The 25,548-nt window shown below is 42.9% G+C and overlaps 1 protein-coding gene across 2 annotated transcripts in view; it reads left to right on the top strand.

Annotated features, from left to right (window-relative positions):
- The window catches only part of ROS1 (ROS proto-oncogene 1, receptor tyrosine kinase), a 103,244-nt gene that overhangs the window by 12,481 nt on the left and 65,215 nt on the right, over positions 1-25,548 (top strand). For both annotated transcript variants that reach the window (XM_075924044.2, XM_075924045.2), the window contains exons 8-17: positions 5,441-5,642; positions 6,408-6,484; positions 11,413-11,535; positions 13,197-13,381; positions 15,899-15,996; positions 17,179-17,690; positions 18,468-18,680; positions 19,414-19,524; positions 20,744-20,925; positions 21,887-22,078. In XM_075924044.2, coding sequence (XP_075780159.2) covers positions 5,441-5,642; positions 6,408-6,484; positions 11,413-11,535; positions 13,197-13,381; positions 15,899-15,996; positions 17,179-17,690; positions 18,468-18,680; positions 19,414-19,524; positions 20,744-20,925; positions 21,887-22,078 — 1,895 coding nt within the window. The remainder of the gene's footprint in view (positions 1-5,440; positions 5,643-6,407; positions 6,485-11,412; positions 11,536-13,196; positions 13,382-15,898; positions 15,997-17,178; positions 17,691-18,467; positions 18,681-19,413; positions 19,525-20,743; positions 20,926-21,886; positions 22,079-25,548) is intronic.

Here is a 25,548-nt window from a genome sequence, read left to right as displayed (position 1 = left end):
ACAAAATAGTTACGCAAGTCAAATGTCTTTAAGTCAGCAGGTTCTGACAAAATACATTCTAAAACACTTAAGAAACTGGATGAAGAGATCTGTGAGCCCTTAGCAATTATCTTTGAGTACACGTGGAAAGTGGGAGAGATTCCAGAGACCTGAAAAAGGGCAAATATAATGCCCATCTATAAAAGGGGGAATAAGGACAACCCAAGGATTTATAGACCAGTCTTCTTAACTTGGGTACCCAGAAAGATACTGGATCAAATGAATAATCAAATAGTAAGGGGATAAATAACAGATAACATGGATTTATCAAGAACAAATCATGCCAAACCAACCTTCTTTGACAGGATAACAAGTCTTGTGGATGAGGGTAGAAGCAGTAGATGTGATAAATCTTGATTTTAGTATAACTCTATATACTGTCTCCTTGACCTTTCCATAAGTAAACTTGGAAAATACAACCTACACAAACCTACTATAAGGTGATACAACTGGTTGGAAAACCATGCTCAGAGAATAGTTATCAAGGGTTTGCAGTTGAACTCAAAGTACATATTGGCTGTGTCTACATTGGCACCCCTTTCTGGAAAAGGGATGCTAATGAGACACTTCGGAATTGCAAATGCCGCGGGGGATTTAAATATCCCCCGCGGCATTTGCATGAACATGGCTTCCGCTTTTTTCTGGCTCGGGGTTTTGCTGGAGAAAAGCGCCAGTCTAGACCGGATCTTGTGGAAAATAAACCCTTTTCCGGAAGATCCCTTATTCCTTGAAAGTAGGAATAAGGGATCTTCCGGAAAAGGGTTTATTTTCTGCAAGATACCGTCTAGACTGGCACTTTTCTCCGGCAAAACCCCGAGCCAGAAAAAAGGGGCAGCCATATTCATGCAAATGCCGCGGGGGATATTTAAATCCCCCGCGGCATTTGCAATTCCGAAGTGTCTCATTAGCATCCCCTTTACGGAAAAGGGTGCCAATGTAGACACAGGCATTGAGTGGGATCTTACAGAGATTTGTCCTAGGTCTGGTTCTATTCAATATCTTCATAAATGTTATGGAAAATGGCACAGAGACTAAGAACACTTATAAAGTTTGTGGATGATACCATGCTGGCAGCCTGGATTAGGACAGGATTAGAATTCAAAATCATTTTGAAAAATTAGAGAAATTGCCCAAAATAAATATGATCAAATTCAATAAGAGTAGATGCAAAGTTCTTCACTTAAGAGAGAATAAATAATCAGTTGCATGTATACAAAATGGGAAAAGACTTCCTAGGAAGGAGTACTGCAGAAAAGTGTCTTTTCTGCATCTTTACACCTATATTAATATATATCTTTTGAGACAGGTCAACCAGAACTACATGGAAAATTCAATGTGTGGGAGTGCCATGAATTTATATAGTGGCATTGTAATGTTTTCTGTTTTATTATCTTTCCCTTTCAGATGCATATGCGCATTATAGATTGTAAAACTACAGAGTGCTGGGTTCTATTACTAAAGAATCTAGCTTAATTTGAAAGAACTATGGCCAACTTTTCAGCTGTGATTCCTGCTTAGTCGCCAAATAAAGGCACACGGAACTAATTGTTTCATTAAAATTTCGGGGGCAGATTGGGTTGTTGGGTGCTTAGTTACCTAATATGTATTCACACAGCTTTGTGAGTGAAAATGTTTGATGATTATTTTTGTAGACACAGAACTGATGGCTGGTTTAACACTGCCTGAAACTTTAGCCTTGATTGGCCAAACTTGATGGGCTAATTTGCATTTCTAAAGTTTCTTCAAATAAAAGCGTACTTAACGGAAGCACTAGAATGGAAAAAACAGGATACTCTTACATTTCTTTCAGTCATGGGGCACAGGTGATTCATAATCCATTTGTCTGACTCAAAAGTGTTACTAATCACCTTCTGAATGGATTTCCTTTTCAGAAATTTATTTTCAGGTGTTTACACAGTTTTACATTGACAACAATAGGACTGAAAGAAAAAGAGGAAAAGCTATATGGGCTAAAACCAACTGAAAAATGCAAATCTCCCCACATTTGTAACTTTAATCATGCATACTTACAAATTAATTTTTAAATGAAAGGGCTATGGGCAAAAGAAGGAGAAGATATTTTATGTGTATTTTCTAACCTTTAAAAAGTGCTCTTGATCCATTTGTAGGCCAGTGTAGAAAATCACATGCTGCTAGTGTCTCTCACCATTTTTGCTATGTCATCTCGAGTTTATTTTCCCTTTTATGGTCTGTTAGATATAGATGTTAACAGGTGCCCTTTGGGATTGAATGCATTGTGCATTCAAAACTGTCCTATCTTTTACACACAATTATATTTCCACTTGTTCACATGGTGCGCCTCTGTGGATTTTTTTTACCATTGCAGTGTGAAAGTCATGTGCATTTGTTCTCAAATGTAATTTTTCATCCTATCTCTAGATGACTCTTTTGGGCTTTCATATTGACAGTGAAAGCCTTTTTAACATATCTTCTTGCCATTGTAGAGCTACATAGAGAAAATGCCACATCTCTATTATATCTGAATATTATCATGCACAACCAAACTATATAAAATAAGAAAAACAAATTTGTATGAAATGTATCGCACCCACCACCAAATAAAACCCATGGTGACTTTTAGGTGAAGTTCATAGCATCAGGGCAGGAAGAAACTATCAAGTTTGTAACATTCTTGCTATGGAAAGAAGCAATATTAGTTTAGGCAAATTTCCCAATATTTGCCTGTAATTTGCCTTTAAGAAATCATTTGACGCAATCGTTACTTTTATTAGTTTGTCATAAAACAGAGATAAGAAACGACTTGTATAGAACCAGCTTCAGGGAATGAGCTCTCCTTCTGCTGGTGATGTAGAACCTGCTTCACATTGTTAGGAATATGCTTCTATGTAAAAATAAGATACAGTGAAGGTGCATCTTGTCACATCTAATTGCATGTTAAATCTCATCCTGGGGTAACACTTGAAGCCACCGGAGCTTTAAAGTTCCACGTACTAGCAGAAGTCATCTTCTTAGCATAAGCACAACATGCTTCAGGTGACATTTGACCAGGGTTCATCAGAGAGTTTGGTCTACTGGTTGGATCATTAGCTTCCTGGGCTTGGGCTGGGTAAACAGATATTAATGTTCAATAGGAGAAAGGAGAGAGAGTATTGGTTTTTGGCTTTAGGCTTCAAAGCTTATTGAAATCAATGTGAGTCTTTCCATTCTATTCTCTGGGCTTTGGATAAGGGCAGACCCCTCAGCAACTATATGTATAAGCGTTAGTGTATATCTGAGGCAAAAAAAGAATCTTTGTTCAACTTCCTTTTTGTTGCATTTACTTGTATTGAGTAGGTAGTGAGCCTGTTATGTAAATCATTAAGTTATATTTAAATTAGACATAGATGAACCTCAAAAGATTTACATGTTTTAAGTGACTAAGTTTCTGAAAGTTTAGAAATAATAGTAAGAATTTATTTAGCTTTATATACCACCTCTCATGCTGAAGGAAATGGGTAAATGCATCAGAACAAAAGGCAGCACTATCAAAAATTAGTCTATGGTGTAGGCTACATTCTGGTGGTAGGACAACAACCAAATGGGTGCACAGTTGATTTTACAAATGGAGTAGGATAGAATTTTGGTTCTGGACATGTTCTTACAAAAAGTATCACAGGATCTACAGTAACTAGTCACAGCAGATAGCCCCTAAGTTTTTAAGGTCCCCTCTAAAACACCCACACAGAAAATTATGTGATTCTAATATGTCTGTCTTAGAATAGTGGAAGGATAGGCTGACTTATTGGGACTTCAAGTGATGTGCTGACAAAACAATAAAGGCTCTCACAAAATTATCTTTAGTTTGTGATAAACCTTATGACCCAGGAGTGCATGGTGCTACTAAGAGGAGTGTGGGATTGCGAAACCTAGTCATATGTTTGTCTAGTTAAACAGAGATGGTTTCTCACAGCCATAACCAGGAAAGGAAGGTGATACCACTAGCCAAACAAATCTATACCTGTCTGGAATTTTGCTTTTTGGATGTATTTTATGAACCCAGGGATGAATCATCTCCAGGAGTGAGAATACAATAGAATCCATGAGATCTTAAAAAGGGAAAGCAGCAAGTTCACCTCAATCTTTTAATTTGTTGGCAAGAGTAAAAATAGAAGTTCCTGTAAGTGTTCTCCAGAATATTGCGGTGTGCAGGCATTCCAAACTTGATATTTTTACCATTGGGGCATCTCTATAACTATGTTTCGGTCTTATGTTGTTTCTTGTCTATGGATCATATGACAAATGTGAGATTTATACTCCACTTGTGTAGTGCTTTCCTTGCAATACTTTGTTTTTACTTTGGGACAAAACTAGGAAATACTGAGGTAAGTGTGTGTGTGTGTGTGTGTGTGTGTGTGTGTGTGTGTGTAAAAACTGTATGTACATATGGTGTGTCAAAAGGTTTCAATTTGCTTCTTGTCCCTAAATGAAGTGCTATTGTTTTAATTTTCTTGGGCTAGTTTGGACCTTTTTATGGAAAACCCCACGGGATATATTTAAAGGAAGGAATAAAACTCAGTGAGATATACTTCACTGAGACTTTTCTCTACACTGTCCCTTTGGTGGGAGGGACTTGGGGTGAGCTGTGGATGCAGGGGGCTAAGCACAAATCAGACCTTTGTATTTCAGCATTCCTGGGTATAGGAACCTAGTTCTGTGTGTGGAATCAGAAGCCACCCTGTAGGAATGTAGTTCTTGCCTCCCTTTCCCTTTCTGTAGTTGGTTCACCCAATAAACATCTAGGAATTGTATGTAGGGGTACAGCATGAACAAACTGATACTGAGCAGAGTCTGGGGAAAAATGTCACACAAAATTGGTATTCTCCATCTTCCTTCATGCTACATGGAGGGCAGTGAGGCTGACAGACTTGACGGCCCCCTGGGCAAAGTAGAGAGACCTATGCTCCCAGAGAGGCGGGGCCTTGGGTGGAAGGGGCAGAACTGGTGGCAGCCAGCCCTTGACACCACCAGGAGTGTGCCATGATGGTCCACCCTCTCTCCAGCCAGCCCTGCGAGCCTCCCAGAGCACACCATGCGGTGCGCTGGCAGCAAGTTAAGGGTCCCAGACTCTGGTTGCTGCCGCTCCTGCTGTAGCAGCAATGATGGCAGCCAGAAGAAGCCCTGGGCCCTTTTGTATCACTGGGCCCCAGGGAAACTGCCCCCATTGCCCTCCTCTGCAGGTATGATGGAGGAAATTCTCCATGCCTGAAAATCCAGGATATGATCTTGACTCTAATATTGAACTTCTCAGCAGCATATATAACCCCAGCAAAAATGGACTATTATTATTAACTCATCCCCCACATCTTCTGCCAGCCACCCCCAAAAACAAATCACATCTGAAAAGCCAAATCTATAATGACTGTTTTCTGTCTTTTTGCAGTTCCTCTGACAGCTCCTATCATTAAAGATATTCAAAGTGCGGGCCCTGACACCGTGGAAGTCAGATGGTCTCCACCACTCTTTCCCAGTGGATTGATTGTTGGCTATAATTTACTATTAACCAGTGAAAAGCAGGAACTGCGCACAGCCTCCAGAGGTCATAGTTTCCAGTTCTATTCCACCTTTCCAAACACTACTTACAGGTACCAAAGAAAAGTGATCAGCTGGATAGATTGTGTCATAAAATGGACAGCAGAGTTCCTACAATCCAGAAGCTGTATGTGTATGCTGGGTGGTCTGAGATTGACAGAACAGAGTGCACATTGACATGGCTTTTGCAGAATCAGTTGGCAAAAGTCTCTTCTCAGTTGTGCTGTTTTCAATATTGGAGTATCTCTATTTGAACTGATGGAGTGGTTTTACATTTCCTCATGTATAACTGAAATCAGATTTTAGGCAAAAGCAAATTTGGTGAGGGGAGGACTGACAATCTGATGCAGTTCCAGAATGTAGCATTTTGAATTCAGTAACCTTTATATTTTTCTTCCTGTTGATGCACACTTCTGTTGTGTTCAGAGAATTATAGGGGAGTTCTCTTCTGACTAATTTAGCATTTGTAAATTTCCCTTCCGTTTAAACTCCACATGATCACGCTTTGCTCTCCAAGGTGAATATAGATCTTCCTTTGCAGTGAAACTGAGTTGCCCACGTGAGGGCAGCACATCTGAGGGCAGTGTGTAGCTATGTAATTTACTAGATTGTGTTACCTTATCTTGCAGGCTAGTGACCGCAAATCCTCATTTGATTATATTTTTATTAGAAGTTGTCATTGAATGACTTTATTCATGCAGATTTTTTTCACTGAAAGAGAAACACTGTAAGTGCATGGGACTCTATTGTTCTGGCTGAGAAAGTGTTTTTCTGGGCATTTATAAAGTTCTGAAAAATCTCTCTTTGATTTATTATAGGTTTACCATTGTAGCTGTAAATGAGGTTGGTGATGGGCCACCTGCAGAAGCTAACATTACTACTCCAGAACCTACAGGTACACTATTTCTTATAGTTTCCTGGTAAATGGGAGCTAATTCTGGCTCACATGAATTAAGGGGTATACAGCAGAAGAGAATGACAGACTGGATGCTTTTTGGGGAAGAAACTGTCTTCTACTCTGTGTTTGAACACCACCTATACAATGGAGCTCTTTTCTTGGTTGGGTTCAAGGCACTACTGTAACAAACATAATAACAACAACAACAACCACAGCTTGGTTGTTGAGCACAACAACTCAGTCTGGTACAAGTGACAAAAAGGTGAACAGTATCAAATAAGCATGAATGAGCATTTGACAGAAGATGCTTTCATTTTCTGGAACGTGATATCAGTATCCATGTGCGGGGAACTCATGTTAACCTCAAATAAGAAATTCCTGAATGGTTTCATGGAAAACAACATCAGATCTTAACATTTTCTGTTATTTCTCTTTCTTTGTTCTTTTTTTCATTTATTAATAATACAAATAATAATACATTATGGCCACCTCGCTATCTGAGTCTCGTTAGATATTTTACAAATATTAGTTTATTCCCAGGGAGAAATATGTTCAAATAGAATTACGAATGGGAATAAAAGCAACATTACCAAACTGAAAGAAGCCAAATGCTAGACTCTCAGGAAATTCTCCATAAAGATTACAAGAGTAGCCTTAACTCTGTTCCAGTATCTTCACCCACTTTCTGACTTTTTGGTTGGAGACACTGAAGCTAAACTTTAGTGTTTGCTAAACTTTAGTGTTTGCTAAACTCATTTTTATTGATTGTCAATTGACACAAATTGGCCACCTTACTGGTATATGCTAGATGGGATACTCCATTAACATTTGTTCTAGGGTCAATTGAGCCCTGATCACAAACATGTGTGTCCTGGAATAAGCATTTACAGAGTGTCCAGATTAGGATGTACCAATAGTTTGGTTAATTAGAGCTAAGTGACAGAAAATCTTTAGTGTAAACAAAATCTCACTAGCTGCCACATCAGACTTTAGTTTGCCCATTTGAGTATCTGAAGTCTAAATATGTATGCAATTTGCATTACTTGGGAAATGGGTGATAGGAGAGGGATCACGTGAGAATTGCCTGTTGTGTTCCCTTTCTCTGGGACACCTGGTATTGGTCACTGTCAGCAGACAGGATACTGGGCTAGTTGGACCTTTGGTCTGACCCAGTATGGCCGTTCTTATGTTCTTAGGCTTGAACGGTGGATCCAAGTCATATGTCAAATATAGAATGTTTTTTGTTACATACAGCAAGATCTCTGAGTATTTGAGCCCCATACATTAAAAAGATTCTGTCTGGCCATTGTGTAGGTGTATAAATGTGGGACAGACGTATAGGAGTTTAGCTACCACAAAGACTGTCTTACCCTTCAGGACTGCCGGAGATAATTGTGTTCCCCGGGGATGTTGTAGCTGGTTCCAAATATCAGGAAGTGGGAAAAGAACATTTTTATAGTTCTGATGCTGGTTAAGTAGTTCTTTACCAGCAGAAATCAGACTAAGCCAAAGCCTGATTATATTCAAATCAAAGTTCAAAACACACTACAGGCAGTCCCCGGGTTACGTACAAGATAGGGACTGTAGGTTTGTTCTTAAGTTGAATTTGTATGTAAGTCAGAACTGGTACATATTGTAGGGGAAACTCTAGCCAAATTTCTCCAGAGCTCAGTTTTATTCTCCCACACCTCACTTCCCTCAGTCCTTTATTCTCAAGCTGAGGTGTCTGCTGAGAAAAGCCGCTCCGCATCTCCCTAGTCTGCTGGGTGGGGCGCTAGCTTCGCGTCTCCCTGGTCTGCTGGGGGGAAGCAGCTAGTGCAGGGTTGCCTCACCCCATTTGTAAGTAGGGATCCGATGTAAGTCGGATCCATGTAACCCGGGGACTGCCTGTATTTGATATAGCCCACAGAACTGATACTCTAAAAATCTACAGTATATTCAAGAGAGTTTGTTTGTCTGTCTGTTCAAGAACTCCTCCTAAATGGTAAGAGTTAGAATGACTAAATTTGGTATGCAGCTTCCTCTTATCCTAACTTATAGCAAGGAAAAGGTTTGGTTGTGTGAGGAAAATGGGATGTGACTGGAATGGGATTGCTTCTCATCAAGCCTCACAAAAAAGAGACAGAATCACCAGGTAGGTGAAAGGGACTGGGTGGGGGCACGCCCCCTGTCTGGGACTGCCCCAGCCCTGAGCCTCCCTTTAGCAAGGATGGGAGGGGGCTAAAGCTCCTCACTCCCCAATTTGTACAGGGACATTGCTGTCTGTTTCAATTCGTCAGGGAGTGAAGGGGAAAGTGCACAATTTGCTGCATTCTTCACTCTGGCTGGAGAGCACGGAGCAGCCCCATCTGGGGAACATGCATCCTTCCTCTGTTTGTGTCTCCTGGACCGGCAGCATCCATGTAGAGGCGCTTCTCACCTGACCTTAAGTTGCTGCAGTGAGAGAGGGCTGGGGTAGTCCTCTATCCTGGGGCTTCCCCCTCTCTAATAACTAGGCAATATTCCCTATTTTCCTTATTTCACCCGCTGCTTCAAATCTAGCTGAAGATAAATGTTCCCCAGCAAGAACCTCATTTCCCTTTCTCTCTCTGCTTCTCCTGCCTCACTCTCCAGAGTTTCTAGGTAAAGTGAGCTCATTTGAACATGTGATATATCACATGATATATCACAGATAAAGGTAAAGTTGTATATCTAGTAATAAAGAATATCTAGAAATAAAGAATGTAGATTGTATTTATAAAACAGAGAACTGTACGCTGGCAATCTGCTACTCTGAAAAGGACTTGCGGGTGGTGGCAGATAATCAGTGGAACATAAGCTCCCATTGCATGGTCCAGTCCCCCCTGCTCCAATGACTCTCTTATCCACAGTTAAGAGCTCATATCAAAATATTTATAGCCTATGGCTAGGGATAGTAGTAGAACCCTGTTCAAAGCCCTGTTCCTCCTTGGTCAGAGCAGGGATCTGAACAGAGCTCTTCCACATCCCAGGTAAATCTCTTAACTATTGGGCTAAAAGTTATGAGGTGGGTTCTCCCCCTTCCAGCCATTTTGTGTGAACTCTCCTGAAAGCCCTAAGTCGGTACGTGTGCTCAGGAGTCTTCTGGATTAGGTCTATATGCAATTCACGAAGCCAAACATCTGTGATCCCCTGGTTTGTGAATCACTATATAGCTTAGGTGGGAGGTAAGTATCCAGGCTCCTAGAGGAAGGCAGCAGTGTGGATACTCAGAAGCCAAGAGGTAGGCACCAAGGGAACTTTTTACTGCAAAAATGTAGGTTTCAAGTGAGCGGAAGCACTTATAGCAGTGGTCCCCAACCTTTTTAGGTTGTCGGGCGCCAGGGGGCGTGGCCGTTTGCCCGCCGGGCGCCCGGGGGCGGCCCCCCCTTGCCGTGCGCCCAGGGGCGGGGCCCCCTCCAAGGGCCGCGCGCCCGGGGCTGGCGCACCCCACCCCCGCCGAGTGCTGCGCACCCGGGGCCAGCGCTCCTCCCCCCGCCGAGGGCCACGTGCCCGGGGCCGGCGCTCCCCCCCGCCGCGTGCCGCGTGCCCGGCGCTCCCCCCGCCAAGCGCCCGTGTGCCATGTGCCCGGGATCAGGCCAGCCCCGAGCACCTGGCGGGAGCATTGAAATGCCCCCGCGGGTGCCATGGCACCCACGGGCACCGTGTTGGGGACCACGGACTTATAGGGTTCAGCAGGAGCCTTGTGCATCGCAGTGGCCCCAAGACTGGGGCTTGGGTACCTAAAATGGGAACTTCAGACATCTAATGTCTTTTGTGCATGTACAGCCTATGTCTCTCAGGCATCTTTGGAAATCAGAGAACCCTCAGTGGTTTGCGCTGATGGCTAAAACACTATACAAATTACTGAATTTTTCAAGTTAAAGTGAGTATGTGAACAGACAGAAAACCAAACAATATATCACCACCACATGTACTTCCCCCATTTATTGAAAAGGTTTAGTTTTAGGAAAGCAAGGCAGTCTCTTGTATTGGACAAGCTTCCGTTGGTGGAAGAGACAAGCTATTGAGCTTTTTCAGAATTTTTTCTCAGGTCTGGAAAAGGTGACCAAACTAAATACAAGCTGGAACAGTTTGTTAAGTATAAGGGGTTCACACAAGCTGTATGACACCACTTAAAATGAAGTGGGCAATTAAGGGTTAGCAGGCAATTTCTCCAGAACCAAGGAAAAGCTTTGTGAAGCTCAAAAGCTTGTTCGTTCTACCAACAGACATTGGTCCAATAAGAGATATTACTTTAGGGTGTGTCTAGACTACAGAGTTTTGTCGACAAAAGTGGACTTTTGTCGACAAAACTATACCTGCGTCCACACTACTGCTGAGTTCTGTCGACATAACGTCGACAGAACTCAGCAGTTTTGTCGACGCTGGTAAACCTCATTTTACGAGGCATAACGTCTTCTGTCGACAGAGTTTCTGCCGACAGAAGGTGTTATTGCATGTAAACTGTCCTTTGCGTCTACACTACCATGTCGACAAAGCAGCTTGCTTTGTCGACAGAACTGAATGTAGTGTAGATGCTCTTTGTCGACAGAAGTTTTGTCGACAGTATCTGTCTACAAAACTTCTGTCGACAAAAGCCTGTAGTCTAGACGTACCCTTACTGTCTAGTATCCTTCATAATCTGGGACCCACAGAGCTACAGCAGCACAGCTTTAGTTTTAGCTAGTGATGATAAGCTGTGTAGCAGGAAAGTATATATTTTGCAAAAATTGTCTTACTCTTGGATATCATTACAGCACTTGGGAATTTTGTTTTTGCTGGACCTGGTGGTGAACAGCCTTGTGTCTTGGATATGCATGCAAATGATGGATTGTGGATTGATGAGCTACAAGTTAGGAAGTTTGCCCTCTGATTTCCATTTCTGTTTTCCTGTTTCATTTTAAAATTGTCTTTTTAATTGTCAGTAAAGGAAAAAGTGAAATGGCTCTTTCTAGCCAGAAAGCAATCTCTAAGAAAGAGATCCATGGAGTTTTTCCTGGAAGCCGCACAATGTCTTCCGATCGATGTTATACAACACAATATTACAGGTTTGTTCTCTCTCTTTCTCTCTCTACCATAGGTAATGATACAGCTCCCATTACTGCATTATACAAGTGCCTTCCAGACACGAGTGTGAAATAGGAGGTTTATCTGAGCCAAAGTGCAGAGTTGTCAAAAGAACTTAAAGGTCTTAGGAGTAAATGTCCCCTTTTCCAAAGTCATTTGGGCGCCTAGGAGCTTAAGTTTCATTGAAAGTCCATACTCACTTAAGTTATTTTGAAAATGTTATCGTTGAGAGATTAAGTGGTTGTCCCAAGACCATGCAAGATCTTTGGTGGAACCTTCAGTTGAAGTAAGATCTCTTGAATCCCAATCTCATGCCTTATAACCACAAGACCATCACACCTTCTTGAAACTGCAGACTTCTCTCTCTATCAATTTGAGAGCTATGTGGGTGATATCAAACTTTTCCTGATGTTACCCAGTCCTTTGAAATGATATTAGATACCGGTCATGTGGCACTGAAAGGGTTCAAGGAGCAGCAGGTATCTGTTGAATGAATCTGTGGAAAGGGAAGCAAATGAAATATGGTAGGTGAGATTCAGGGCAATGTGGAGGGAGGATTGGGATGTGTGGCAAGCTTGTTAGAAAGTGGAGGGACTCCATGCAGAAGGAGGAACAAAGAGAGAAAGAGAGATCTCATAGTGGTCAGGTGGAGGGATGGCTCAACAGCTGAAGATGATGTGCCTTTGCAAATGAAATCTCTGGCTTTTGTGATGTTCACTGGGCCATAACCAGAAAGGAAGACAATAGGGAGGACTAGGCTATTAAGAATATTGACATATTGGGCCAGTTTCACTTTTGGTATATTCTGTTTCTGCCCAAAGAATGTTCTTTAGAGGTGTGTGTGGATAGAGCTAGAGAAAAATTGGTGCAACCTCCCTTGAATGCATGAGGGGGCCAGCAACCCCTTCCCCTCAAATGGTTAGGGAAAAGGATGTAGCTAGGATAGCTGGAGAATTGTGCTCAATCAGCCATACACTGCTGAGGCATGCTGAGCTATGTTAACTCTATAAATTAAGCAGGGGTGAAGCAAGCATGGTTTAATACATGTTAGCCTAACTTGCTAGAGCACAGACACATTGTCTGTTTTTGTATGCTCTAATGAGGCTGTGTGTGCGCACAGGTCCTTTATCTGGGAGACACAATACAGGGATCTGGGCATGTGCCCTGTAGTTTGCAGTGCCAATCAGGGCTCCCTTGAATGCTGTACCAAGCAGAAATTGAAGTTACCTCCAGCTACAGTAATCTCTCATCACATGTTGAGGATGCAGACACTGGTAGTTCTTTCCCAGGGGATGAGCCCCTGCCTTGATGCAGAATGAATTGTGCTTCATTGTTTCTCCCAGAACCAGATTGGGTGAAGTGGTGTTGATTGGTCTGTCTACCTATGCATTTAACTTTCTCTCTAATCCGTTTGTTGGTTTTCTGTAGTATCAGTCCTAAGGGCCATTGTGTATAATTGCAGGATTACAGTGAAAGAAATAAATACTAGAAATGGTGGAGAGAAATGTCAACATATTTAGGTCATGTTAGGTTTCAGATAGAGGGCTGCCTACTTCATTCTATGACAATTTTTAAAAAGTAATGAAAAATCAAAAAGTGTTTCTCACGTTAACCTTGTGTGTGTGTTGTCTTGTGTTTCCAGGGATTTCTGTAAACATTTACCAGCAGGTTGTCTATTTCTCAGAGGGAAATTCTATCTGGGTGAAAGGAGCTGCCAGCATGTCTGATGTGTCTGATCTGAAGCTCTTTTATGCTGGCCTGGGGAAAATTACATCCATCTCAGTAGACTGGCTTTATCAGCGGATGTACTTTGTCATAAATGGAAAGGTTGGGCTCTAGAGTTTAATTTCCTTCTTAACAATTATGAACAGCTACTAATGTGTGACCTATCTTATACAGGGCAAAAAGGAATTCCGGGATTATGGTTGGGATGTTTGGTGGACTGTTTACTATGATAATGTTTTTATTTTTAATGTGATTTTTTTTGTCATAGAAATAGAACAAAATAGTCATAGAATCATAGAATACTAGGACTGGAAGGGACCTTGAGAGGTCATCGAGTCCAGTCCCCTGCCCTCATGGCAGGACCAAATACTGTCTAGACCATCTCTGATAGACATTTATCTAACCTACTCTTAAATATCTCCACAGATGGGGATTCCACAACCTCCCTGGGCAATTTATTCCAGTGTTTAACTACCCTGACAGTTAGGAACTTTTTCCTAATGTCCAACCTAAACCTCCCTTGCTGCAGTTTAAGCCCATTGCTTCTTGTTCTATCCTCAGAGGCCAAGATGAACAAGTTTTCTCCCTCCTCCTTGTGACACCCTTTTAGATACCTGAAAACGGCTATCATGTTCCCCCTCAGTCTTTTCTTTTCTAAACTAAACAAACCCAATTCTTTCAGCCTTCCTTCATAGGTCATGTTCTCTAGACCTTTAATCATTCTTGTTGCTCTTCTCTGGACGCTCTCCAATTTCTTCACATCTTTTTTGTAATGCGGTGCCCAGAACTGGATACAATACTCCAACTGAGGCCTAACCAGAGCAGAGTAGAGCGGAAGAATGACTTCTCGTGTCTTGCTCACAACACACCTGTTAATGCATCCCAGAATCATGTTTGCTTTTTTTGCAACAGCATCACACTGCTGACTCATGTTCAGCTTGTGGTCCACTATAACCCTTAGATCCCTTTCTGCCGTACTCCTTCCTAGACAGTCACTTCCCATTCTGTATGTGTGAAACTGATTGTTCCTTCCTAAGTGGAGCACTTTACATTTGTCTTTATTAAACTTCATCCTATTTACCTCAGACCATTTCTCCAATTTGTCCAGATCATTTTGAATTATGTCCCTATCCTCCAGAGCAGTCGCAACCCCTCCCAGCTTGGTATCATCTGCAAACATAATAAGCGTACATTCTATGCCAATATCTAAATTGTTGACGAAGATATTGAACAGAGCCGGTCCCAGAACAGACCCTTGTGGAACCCCACTAGTTATACCTTTCCAGCAGGATTGTGAACCATTAATAACTACTGCCTGAGTACGGTTATCCAGCCAGTTATGCACCCACCTTATAGTAGCCCCATGTAAGTGGTATTTGCCTAGTTTATTGATAAGAATATCATGCAAGACCATATCAGACACCTTACTAAAGTCTAGGTATACCACATCCACCGCTTCTCCGTTATCCACAAGACTCGTTATCCTATCAAAGAAAGCTATCAGATTGGTTTACCATGATTTGTTCTTTACAAATCCATGCTGGCTGTTCCCTATCACCTTGCCACCTTCCAAGTGTTTACAGGTGATTTCCTTAATTACTTGCTCTATTATCTTCCCTGGCACAGAAGTCATATCTGCTTCTACTCCAGTCTGCGGAAGTCTTGGGCTACATTAAAAGTAAACTGATTGCTTAGAATTCCAGCTTCTTAGCTAATTTTTATTCTTGTGAAAGAAAAAGTTATGTCATTTCTGACAGACTCCGCCTGTAGCTCATGCCTTTGGTGGCAAGTCACTTAATCTTTACAACTCAATTCCTCATCTGTACAGTGCTTTCTTACTGTACCTTGCAGGGGTGTTATGAGAATTAGTTAATGATTACTTTGCACTTTGCAAATGATAAGAGATGGCTAAATATTTTCTTGTGATGATGAAGGTGATGCAGGCTCATAGCAGTTTTGTTCAGAGATAGTAAGCTTGTATTTAATTCCTCGCTAGTGAAACTTTAATGATTTTAGTGCTGAGGTCCTTGGTCTGGCTCCTTCGCTCCTCTCATACATATGAGACAAAGGGAGAGAAAGCTGCCCTCGATGGGGGTTTGTTGTGCCAATGCCCAGCCCCTCCACTTAGTGCGTAGGGTGTTTATAGGTCAGGAGGAAATGTTGCCAGAGATATCTGCACTCTGGAAGCCCTAGTTTAAAACAATGGCCGTAGGAGTCCATTGCAGCTGATGTACGGTAGGAAAGTTTGGAGGCCAAACTGGTCCCAATCTGCTTGCAGGACAAGCGCAAAGGTAGTTATAGATCACCTCTCCTCCTCCCATCAGGTCCTGCTCAAAGCATGGCTGGGCCACAAATCTGGCTTTTCATTTTCCTCCAGTTTGAAGACCACTAAGTAAGTGGAGAATGAATGGAAAATTCCTTCATGGTAACACTTAAAGGATGTACCTGGGCTTGGCACACTGAGTGCCCTTCATAATTGAATGACTGAAAACATATAGGTCCTCGGAGTTGCCATAAGTTTTTGCCTGTCTCCCTGATAGGATGCCCAGGTCATGTTCTACTCATCAGTAAAAATCTTACTAATACACAAATGCCTTTCTCTTTATTTTGATTCCCCAGGTATGTGTCTGTAATTTAGAGAACTGCACAGTTGTGGAAGATCTTACTTCTCCTTCTATTACCTCCCCTAAGAAAATTGTAGCTGATCCATATAATGGGTAAGTTTTTTTTCTCCTTTGATCTGTTGGTGTCACATGTTCCGTTGGTCTCTTTGGCAATCGTCTTCACTTAGTTAGCCACCCAAGTACTAACCTCTTGATAAACTGGCCCTCCCCTCAGTTATATGGATGGCCAAGTTTGCTCCCTTGTTATTCTTCAGCACGCTCATTTCTCATCACTTTTGATTTGTTTCAGACAACGTATGAAGTTAAAAAAGACATTGAATTCTTTCATCAACCCAGTTGTTTGAGTTTTAACTGTTTGTGCCTAACAGTGGATGTATTATTTGAATGCTCTTTTCATTATTCTGATCATTATTATTTGTAGAACTAGATTAACCAGGAGCATTACTGGTGGGTTAGGACCCTATTGTGCCAGGCACTGTACAAACACAACAAAAGACAGTGTCTGCCCCCAATGGGTTTATAATCTAAGAATAGGACAAGAGACAACAGATGGCTACTAATGGAAGTTGTGGAAACAAAGAGGCAAGTCTCGATCACAGGGCCGGCCCGAGCCATTTTAGCGCCCCGGTCCCGGGCACGCAGCGTCGCCCCCCGGGTGCACAGCGCATGCGTGGACCGGCCTCGGCCGCTGGTGTGCAGCCCAGGCCCATCCCCGGGGCGCATGGCGCATGCGTTGCCCAGCCCGACCCGGCCACTGCTGCTGGCACGTGCGCTGGGCCGTGCAGGGCCCCGTGGCTATGGGGGGAAGGGCACTGCTGGCCAGCACCGCGGGGCCGGCACTGCGGGAGCCAGGCACGCGGTGCCTGATGGCAGCTATAAGGGACGCCGCACGCCCCTTACAGCTGCCATCTGGTGCCCCCCATTGGTTGGCGCCCCGGGCAGCTGCCCGGCTCACCCACCCCTCAGTCCAGCCCTGTTCGATCAGCATGTCAGGCTCAGCATGTCAGGCTCAGCACACCAGCCATCTAACTTTTGTCAAGTTTTTCCAGGCCAGATCCTTAGCTAGTATAAAATGATGTAGCTTTATTTTATATCAACTGAGAATTGGGACTCCGGTATTTAATTCTCATAGGATACAAGTAAATATGAATGAAAATAATTTCTCTATATATTTTTAGAAGGACAGGTGTGTGTCTGAGCCACTAAAATATCAGTGACTCATCTACACGGTGTTCTGTGGTGTAAGTACTATGGGCTGTTTTATTCTGTTGTTAGGTATGTCTTTTATCTACTGGAGGATGGAATTTATAGGGCATGCCTCCCTGTCTATCCTGGACAGGTCCCTGAAGCTTTGCCAATTGTGAGAATCAGTGCTCTGAAAGACTTTGTGATAAACTCCCAGTCCAAAAGGCTAATTTACTTCAACAAAACTGATCAATCCTTTGTGTCCAGCTTTCTGGATGGTTCTGAATTTAACATACTGCGACCTCAAGTTTCATTTAAAGACATAGAGAGCTTTATTTATGAGAACAAAACATTCATTGTCACGGATGGCAGGGCAGTTTTCCGTGAGGAGCTGTCTCCAGCTGGAATCAAAGCCTTTAATGAATTTATGGTGGATTGTGATTTTACCCATGTCGATTATTTTGGATACAACAATTTGCTTTCTTACGGAGCAGCAACCCAGCCTTATCCTTTGCCAGCTCATCCTCAGCTGGTCACGGTGCTGTTTGGATCAGACCATGCTGTGATCTGCTGGAGACCACCTGAACTTACCATTGGAACCAGTAAGTCCAGCTGCTCCATCCTATTGGTCCAGTCCATGTTCCACTGTACTGAATGGAAAGCGTTTCCTGATCTTTTGTTCCCTCATGCTGGTGTGAATCAGAAATAACTCTACTGAAATTGATGGAGTTACCTCAGTATGAAACAGGAGTGGGAGAAAAACAGGCCCAATAATCCACGATAAAGCTTACAAAATTTTAAGCGAAGATTTCCGGGTAAAATAAGGAATGCACCTTGCCAAATTAATGGAGACTTAGTTGAGTGAGTCAGTATTTCTGTCTAGCAGGGTTTCAAATAGGCTGCACCTTACATCATGGGTTGTGATGATGGCAGTGTTGACTAGCAGTGCTATCACACCTCCACGGACAGTCACGCAATGCCGGTATGGCTGGGGAAGATAGTCATCAGTTCTGCCATTCATGCAAGTGTGTCTGAACTGGCCACTCTGTGTAACCTCCTCCCCCAGGGAGTGAGCCTCAGAGACAATCTCCTACCTCCGGAGTGAGGGCTGCGGGCACCAGGCCAGAAGTACGTCTGGGGCTGTGTGAGCTGTCTGTCTCTCCCAGTTAGGTTGTTCAGAAGGGCAGGCTTGATGGTGTGCTGCCATGGCACAAGGGACTCACGCAGCACTAGTTTAAATATTCACCCCTGCTGATATCACTAGGAAATCTCTACATTTGGATATTGGGAGCTTTGCAATGCGTCTCTAAAACTGCGCTTTCCCTGACTTCTGTTGTAGTAGTTTCTTGTCCAGCAATGTGATTATCTGCACCCTTCAGGTTCTTCTGCCTGGCAGAATTGGACTTACATTGTGAAGGTATCGGACCAGCATCAGGCCCGTGAGGCTCTGGTTGTCTCTAACATCAGTGGCACTAGGTTTACAATGAAAGAGCTGGTCTTCTCCACTGCGTTCGAGGTGTCAGTGAGAGCTGTATCTCCTGCTGGGGAAGGACCATGGACAGAGCCTTTTAGGGGCACCACTTTAAAAGAAGGTAAGACTTATTCTTTCACCAAGCAGTAGGGAGGAACTTGTCCTGTGCATACTCTCCTCCTGTCGAGGCCTAGACCCGAGGAACATCACAGGCTCAATCCTCTACTGTGCCTACTCTCCACATAGTACTTCCTTTGAGTGACATGAGCATCTGGGACCTCATTTAAAGTGCATTGGGACCAGTGCAAAGGGTGGCACGTTGGGACTAGTAGCAGGTGGCTTAGCATGGGTGCAGTTGGAAACAGCTGAGTATCCCTGTCACCATGTAACAAAGGGGAGGGGTGGCTTACTGGGGAAATGCCAAAGGCCCTCAGAAAGCATATGTATGATGGCTGTAACCTGTACACTGTTGAAATATTTATTTAAATGTACTTAGAATAATACATATGGAGAGGGTAGGAGAGGCTTATAGTTAAGGCACTGGAGTGAGACCCAGGAAATATGGAATCAGTTCCTGGCTCCACCAAGTATTTTGGGCTTTGCGTGAGGCACTTAATCTCTCTGTGTCTCCATTGCCTTTCTAAAAATGGGTGGCACATACTTCTTTTTTCACAGCCTGTGTCTCTCTTGCATATTTAGATTTACTGTTCCTAGGGGCAGAGCCTGGTTCTTATTATGTGTTTGTACAGCCCTTAGCACAATGGGTCTCTGATCCTGACTGCTGGCACACCAATAATGCAGTGCTGATTATTTATAGGGTACTGCCTAGTTTCAACTTGTTCATTGTTTGTCAGTTGAAGAAGAACCTTATATCTTGGCTGTGGGAGATGGCGGACTTTGGAAGCAGCCATTGGATAATTTTGGGCCAGGAGTATTCCTCTCTCCTGATATAAGGAATGCCTCAGGTAAATACTGTTCAGGTTGGGTTCCTATAGTAGGCCTGTCCGCACTGATCAGAGTAACCCAAAGTGGATGAAAGGAACCGAAAGATGAGAACATTCATCATATCTTACAAGAGCTGAATGTGCAGTGAAACAGCTTGAGCTGAGCTGAGTCTTGAGACAGATACGCCTTGCATTCCCTGGGCCAAATTTATCCCTGGTGAAATGCTTTTACACTAGGGATGAGTTAAGTTCCCTGGTTCAGTTTCTGCCAATCTCTCTACATCTGTGTAACCTCAGTGTTTCAAAGTAATGCAGTGCTACAAGTTGGACCTTCCTTGTCCGGCACTCTTGAGATATGACTGGTCCCAGATGAGGGATTTGGCCAGACCAGGGAAGGTCTTCCTATCTCCCACTGACATCCCTGCCAGCCCTGGCTTTACTACTGACCGTAGGCTGGCTTCCCCTTTGCTGCCGGCCCCCACTGCTGCATGCTATGCACCCTGCCTCTCAGGACTGCTGGCCACCAGCCCTTCACCTAGACTCTTTCGTCCTGCAACATCTGTATTGGATCATGGAAGTTGTTGGACCAGAGAGTCCTGGGTAGTAGAAGTTCAACCTGCATTGTAATCAATGGGGTTACTCTAATGTGAATGAGGTTGGTGTAATAAGGTAATTGCTCTACGTAAGAGAGATCATGATGACCATCTCGCACTCAGCTGAGTTTTAGAGCTGTATCATCCTTTGCAAATTGTTCCTGCTCTTTTAGCAAATTTGACCTGTTTCAGCCTTAAGGTAGTTACGGGGTTATGTGGAGAATAGCAACTTCATGACATGGAGCATAGATATAAGCAGCAGTGTAGACAGTGGGGTACTGCTTGAGGGAGTAAAGATACAGTTGAGCCCCAGGATATATACCTTACACTGCTCTCTGAATGTCCAAGCAGTGCCTCCCCAGCTACACTGCTACTTTTAGCAGTGTCATGTCCTCCTGTCTTCCCCACTGGCAAAACCTTTCCCTACCACAGAGGCAGGCTGGGGCATCAGACAAAAGCTCTGGTAGCTCTCTCCTGCTACTCTTTGGATGTGGCCAGCCCTCTACTATAGCATATAGCTACATGTATCCTACATGCTGCTGCTAGTGTAGACAAGATCTTCACTGGATATTTTAAATTGTTCTTGAAAAACTGTAGTTTTATTGACGTGATTGAGAAATTGCTGCTTGTATCTTTTCTTGTTTCAGACATAGACTGGTATAATGACACTCTTTACTGGAGCAACTCAACAGGGGAAGTTCATATGTGGTCGCTGAGCAGAACAACAGGTGCCATTGAGATGTCTCATATATCTGACATCAGAAAAGCAAGGATAGTGGCCTTTGATTGGTTGGGCCAGTACTTGTACTGGGCTGGCAAAGCAAATATGGTATGTAAGAGTGTTACACCATGGCTAAAGTAACAAATCACAAAAAAACATTGAATAGTATTTGGAAAGATGTTTAACAACTCTTATCACTTGAGAGCACTGCTGTCGACCCTTTATTTTATAGTAGATAACTTGTAACTTGTAACTAGATAACATTATACCTTTCCTTCCATTGAGATCTTTATTTTTTTCCAGTTATGAAAGGATGAAATGTAATTGAGATGAAATGTAATTATTAATTAAAGCCAGGATACTGAACTGCAGGTTCAAAATATACATATAAATATACATATAAATATAAATAGTTTAGTGTTAGTTAGTGTTCAGCTAAAGATTGCTTAAGTGAATCTCACTTGATGAAGAAATGTACATTTGTATTTTCCTTGGTATTGTACAAAAATTGAGGTGTTTCGTTAAATAAAGGGGTGGTTTTTCAGAAGTCATCTCTGATATACTACTTTGATATTTTGTGCCCAAATAGCTGCAAATGCGCTTTGTGCTCCCAAAATCAGTTGCTTAGCCTTGCAAGTTATATAAAATGTGCCTGCATTAAAAATGCAGTGCTAAGTTATGTGCTATCAAAGTCTATCTCTAATTACATGAGTGCAAAGTTAGAGACTCTTTTGAAAATGAGAACCATGGGTCCAAATGCGCCACTGCCTTGAATCCTAATTTACAGCTGTGCATAGGGAGTGAAGACTGGGTGTGAACTGTGATCAGCTCAGAAGGCTGGTAAAACAAGGAATGGTAAAGAAGGATTAGATGTTTCAGATTTTGCTTTTGTCACTGAATAGCAGAACCTTAATGATAATTTTGCATAATCCTTTATGCAACACTTTAAACACCTAAGCTTGAAATAAAATGCTGTGAAGTAATCACATACATGTATTCATATGGCTGTGGTTTGTGGCTCATAACTAATGTGTGAGGAACTATGCTATTTCTCACCCTTTCCCCCCAGATCTACAGAAAATCACTGCTGGTAGGACACGTAGATGTTGTGGTGCATGCTGCATTCCCGGTGAAGGATCTTGTGGTTGATGCAATCAATGGCTATCTGTACTGGGCCACAACTTGCTCTGTGGAAAGCACCAGACTGAATGGGGAGAACTACCGTATGTTACAAGAGCAGCCCCGGTTTTCTGGTAAACAGGTGACTGATATTTAAAAATAAGTGTTTTAGTGTCTAATTGCACAGCTTACAGTCCGTATTAGTGCCTGGTGTATCAAATATAGCAATACTTCATTTGTAAAAAGAAGAAATCTTTCATTTGTTATTGGGTGTAACTTGGCATTATACCTTGGTAGTTAATTCCTACAATTATTATTTTATTGAGTAATTATCATGGAAGTGTGAATGTGAATAACAATATTTGTGTTAATCAAGTTTTTAATTTCAGTGACTATCATTAAAAAGTGACTCTTTACCTACTGCTATCCTATAGAGTGAGAGCTATTTTTTTGTATTTAAACAGAGTTGTGGTAAGTCAAAATAGACTTGGACAGTAGTAATGGGCAAATATTGACTTTTTAATAATGACCACTGTAGATCTTGAAGTTCATAAGCTGGTGTAAACCACCTTGGCTCAATTGAAATCCTGTCTGGCCCTGAATGTTTAAAATGACATTTAGAGGAAGATATTGTATTGTATGGTTTCCTGCTGGTTATTTTGCCATTTCTACCCACTAAACCGTTTTTTGGGCTGAAAACCACAGTTTGGCTTTGGTGTCACAGCAAGTAACTAGGGGTATGTCTACACTACCCCGCTAGTTTGAACTAGCGGGGGTAATGTAGTCATCCGCAATTGCAAATGAAGCCCGGGATTTGAATTTCCCGGGCTTCATTTGCATGAGGCCGGCCGGTGCCATTTTTAAATGCCGGTTAGTTCGAACCCCGTGCCGCGTGGCTACACGTGGCATGGAGTAGCTAGTTCGGATTAGGCTTCCTAATCTGAACTAGCTGTACTCCTCATTCCACGAGGAGGATAGCTAGTTCGGATGAGAAGCCTAATCTGAACTAGCTACTCCGTGCAGCGTGTAGCCACGCGGCACGGGGTTCGAACTAGCCGGCATTTAAAAATGGCGCCGGCCAGCTTCATGCAAATGAAGCCCAGGAAATTCAAATCCCGGGCTTCATTTGCAATTGCGGATGACTACCTTACTCCCGCTAGTTCGAACTAGTGGGGTAGTGTAGACATACCCTAGGCTATCACTCACATGAATGTTGCCTGTCTGTAAGCAAGAAGATGGACAATGTATTCTCTAAAGTTTCCCTTCTGTTCCCAAAATAGAATTACTGTAGTGATTGGTTTTGACTTTTGCAACCAAATTAGTCTTATCCATATCAAGTTGGAACGTAAAAAGTAGATAAAGATCCCGATTCTCCACTACATCAGGGCAGCTTTGTGCCATTTCCCCAGTTGACGTATTTGACCATGTGAAGGTTCCTTTTGCCTAAAGGGATTGTCTGTTGCTACAGAGCCATAGTAGCTATTTCTGTATCACTTGCTCTCCCAGCACTGAGGTAGCTGGGGGAAAGACATTGCGACCCTGTCTGCAGGAATGGATCCTGGGGAACACTGGCAGTCAGTGCAGCCAGAGGACCATCTGCCCTCATGAACCCCAGGATGAAGGGAATGCAAATCTGGCTCAAAGGTACTTTTCCACTCCCCTTTCCTCAGCTACACCGGGCACTTTTTAGGAGCAGTCCAGGATGTGGGGCAAATCTTTCAATGTTTTTCCCTATAATAAGGGTCTGTGAATGAGCCGTCACATTTAGGTCCGGCCAGGCCCATCAACAGGGGGAGCAAATTGGACAGTTGCCTCAGGGAACGGTGATTCAGAGGGGTCTGGGGCTTCCAGCCTGCACCACTGCTACTGCAGCTGAGACAACGGCAGGAGCCCTAGCCCTTTAAATCACTGTCAAAGCGTCACACTGTGCACAGTGTGAGGTGCTCAAGTTTGAGGGGGAGCAGTGTCATGCTCCAGGTGGTGCGCAGATAGCTGGCTGCACTGGCCTCTCCCCTTGCACCCAATGCCATGCCCCATCTGTATGCAGCAGAGCTGACCGCCTCTGTAGCTTCCCTGCCCCCCATCCCCACCCCGATGCTTTGTCCAGGGGCCTACAAAGGCTGTCGGCTCCATCACCATAAATATTCATCAGCACTTGCCTAATAGCTGCCTTCATTCAGGCCGTGACATGTGCTGAGTCTCCTTCTCAGGAAAAAGAGTCCCCTTCTCAGAGCTTGGAATAGTTGTTGCCAAATTACTGTTGAAGTGCTCAAGAATACCAAAAAGGCAGCCTGCTGCAGCATCCATCTAATGGTTTTCTTTAAAGTGTATCTCTTACTGATACAACTTTTTCTTTAAAGTTATACAAGGTGTGCTCCCATCTTCCACAGATACTGCTCATTATCAAAGATCTTTTTTGAACTCCAGGGCTACGTTTACATTGGCAAGATTTTGTGCAAATACTTTTAACGCAAGAGTTTTTGCGTTAAAATATTTGCGCAAGAGAGCGTCTACACTGGCATGTGCCTTTGCGCAAGAGATGTGCTTTTGCGCAAAAGTATCCATACCAGTGTAGACTCTCTCTTACACAAGAAAGCTCCAATGGCCATTTTAGCCATCGGGCTTTCTTGCACACGAAATTAACGTTGCCTGTCCACACTGGCCTCTTGTGCAAGAACAGTTGCGCAAGAGGGCTTATCCCTGAGCGGGAGCATCATAATTCTTGCACAAGAAGCACTGATTTTCTACATTAGAATGTCAGTGTTCTTGTGCAAGAACTCCCCGCCAGCGTAGACAGGCAGCATGTTTTTGCGCAAAAGCGGCTGCTTTTGTGCAAAATCATGCCAATGTAGACACAGCCTTGCTGTTTCTAACTCCCACTGACTTCTTCTTGCTAGTTTCATCACCCTTCCTGGAATCTTTAAACTTTTCAAAATATTTTTCCTCTCCATAGAGGGTAACTAATAACCATCTGGGTTTTTAGGATGTAAAACTTAATGCTGTTAAAGGTAAAAGGCATTTCAAAAGTCAGTTCATCTTACAGGTCTTTTTTTGTTACATCCACTCTGTATAAGAGGGCTCAGCTAGTACATTTAAAGACAAATTCTAATAGTACAAAGATATTACACTCCTAAATACTGAATATTATATTATAATCCTAAATACTGAAGAATTAAAAAGTGATTGCAACGCAGAATAATATTTCCATGCTGTAACGCAACAGATCAATGGGCCATCCACTTACTTGCCTTATGTCCCACTTTGGATGCTGGCCAATGCATATTTCTTCACTGGAAGTTGTCAAATTCCCATGCCCTGTAATGTGCCTAACAAAATGAGATTTCTCCCTGGTGATCAGCATCTACTCTAACACATATGGATTGATAATTCCTACATTAATCTATGATTCTTAAAGTCATCCTTGCCATGCGTTTTGCCCTTCTCCCTTTCTCTGAATCTTTGCAGTTAGCTCCCCGCATCAGCTTCAAGCTTCTCTTCCTGAATTTCAAAGCTTTTGCCAACTCTGCAGCTGTCTGCTTCATTGCTGTTATCCTGTTGCTCTGGTGGTCATTTTTGTGCCAATGGCTGGGGCTTTTGGGTGTTATGACAAGG

This window comes from Pelodiscus sinensis, chromosome 3 (genome assembly GCF_052426305.1).
Source record: "Pelodiscus sinensis isolate ZL-2025 chromosome 3, ASM5242630v1, whole genome shotgun sequence".
In the NCBI taxonomy this organism is placed as follows: domain Eukaryota; kingdom Metazoa; phylum Chordata; order Testudines; family Trionychidae; genus Pelodiscus; species Pelodiscus sinensis.
The sequence above is the reverse complement of the archived record's forward strand: the minus strand, read 5'-3'. Positions and strand labels throughout refer to the sequence as shown.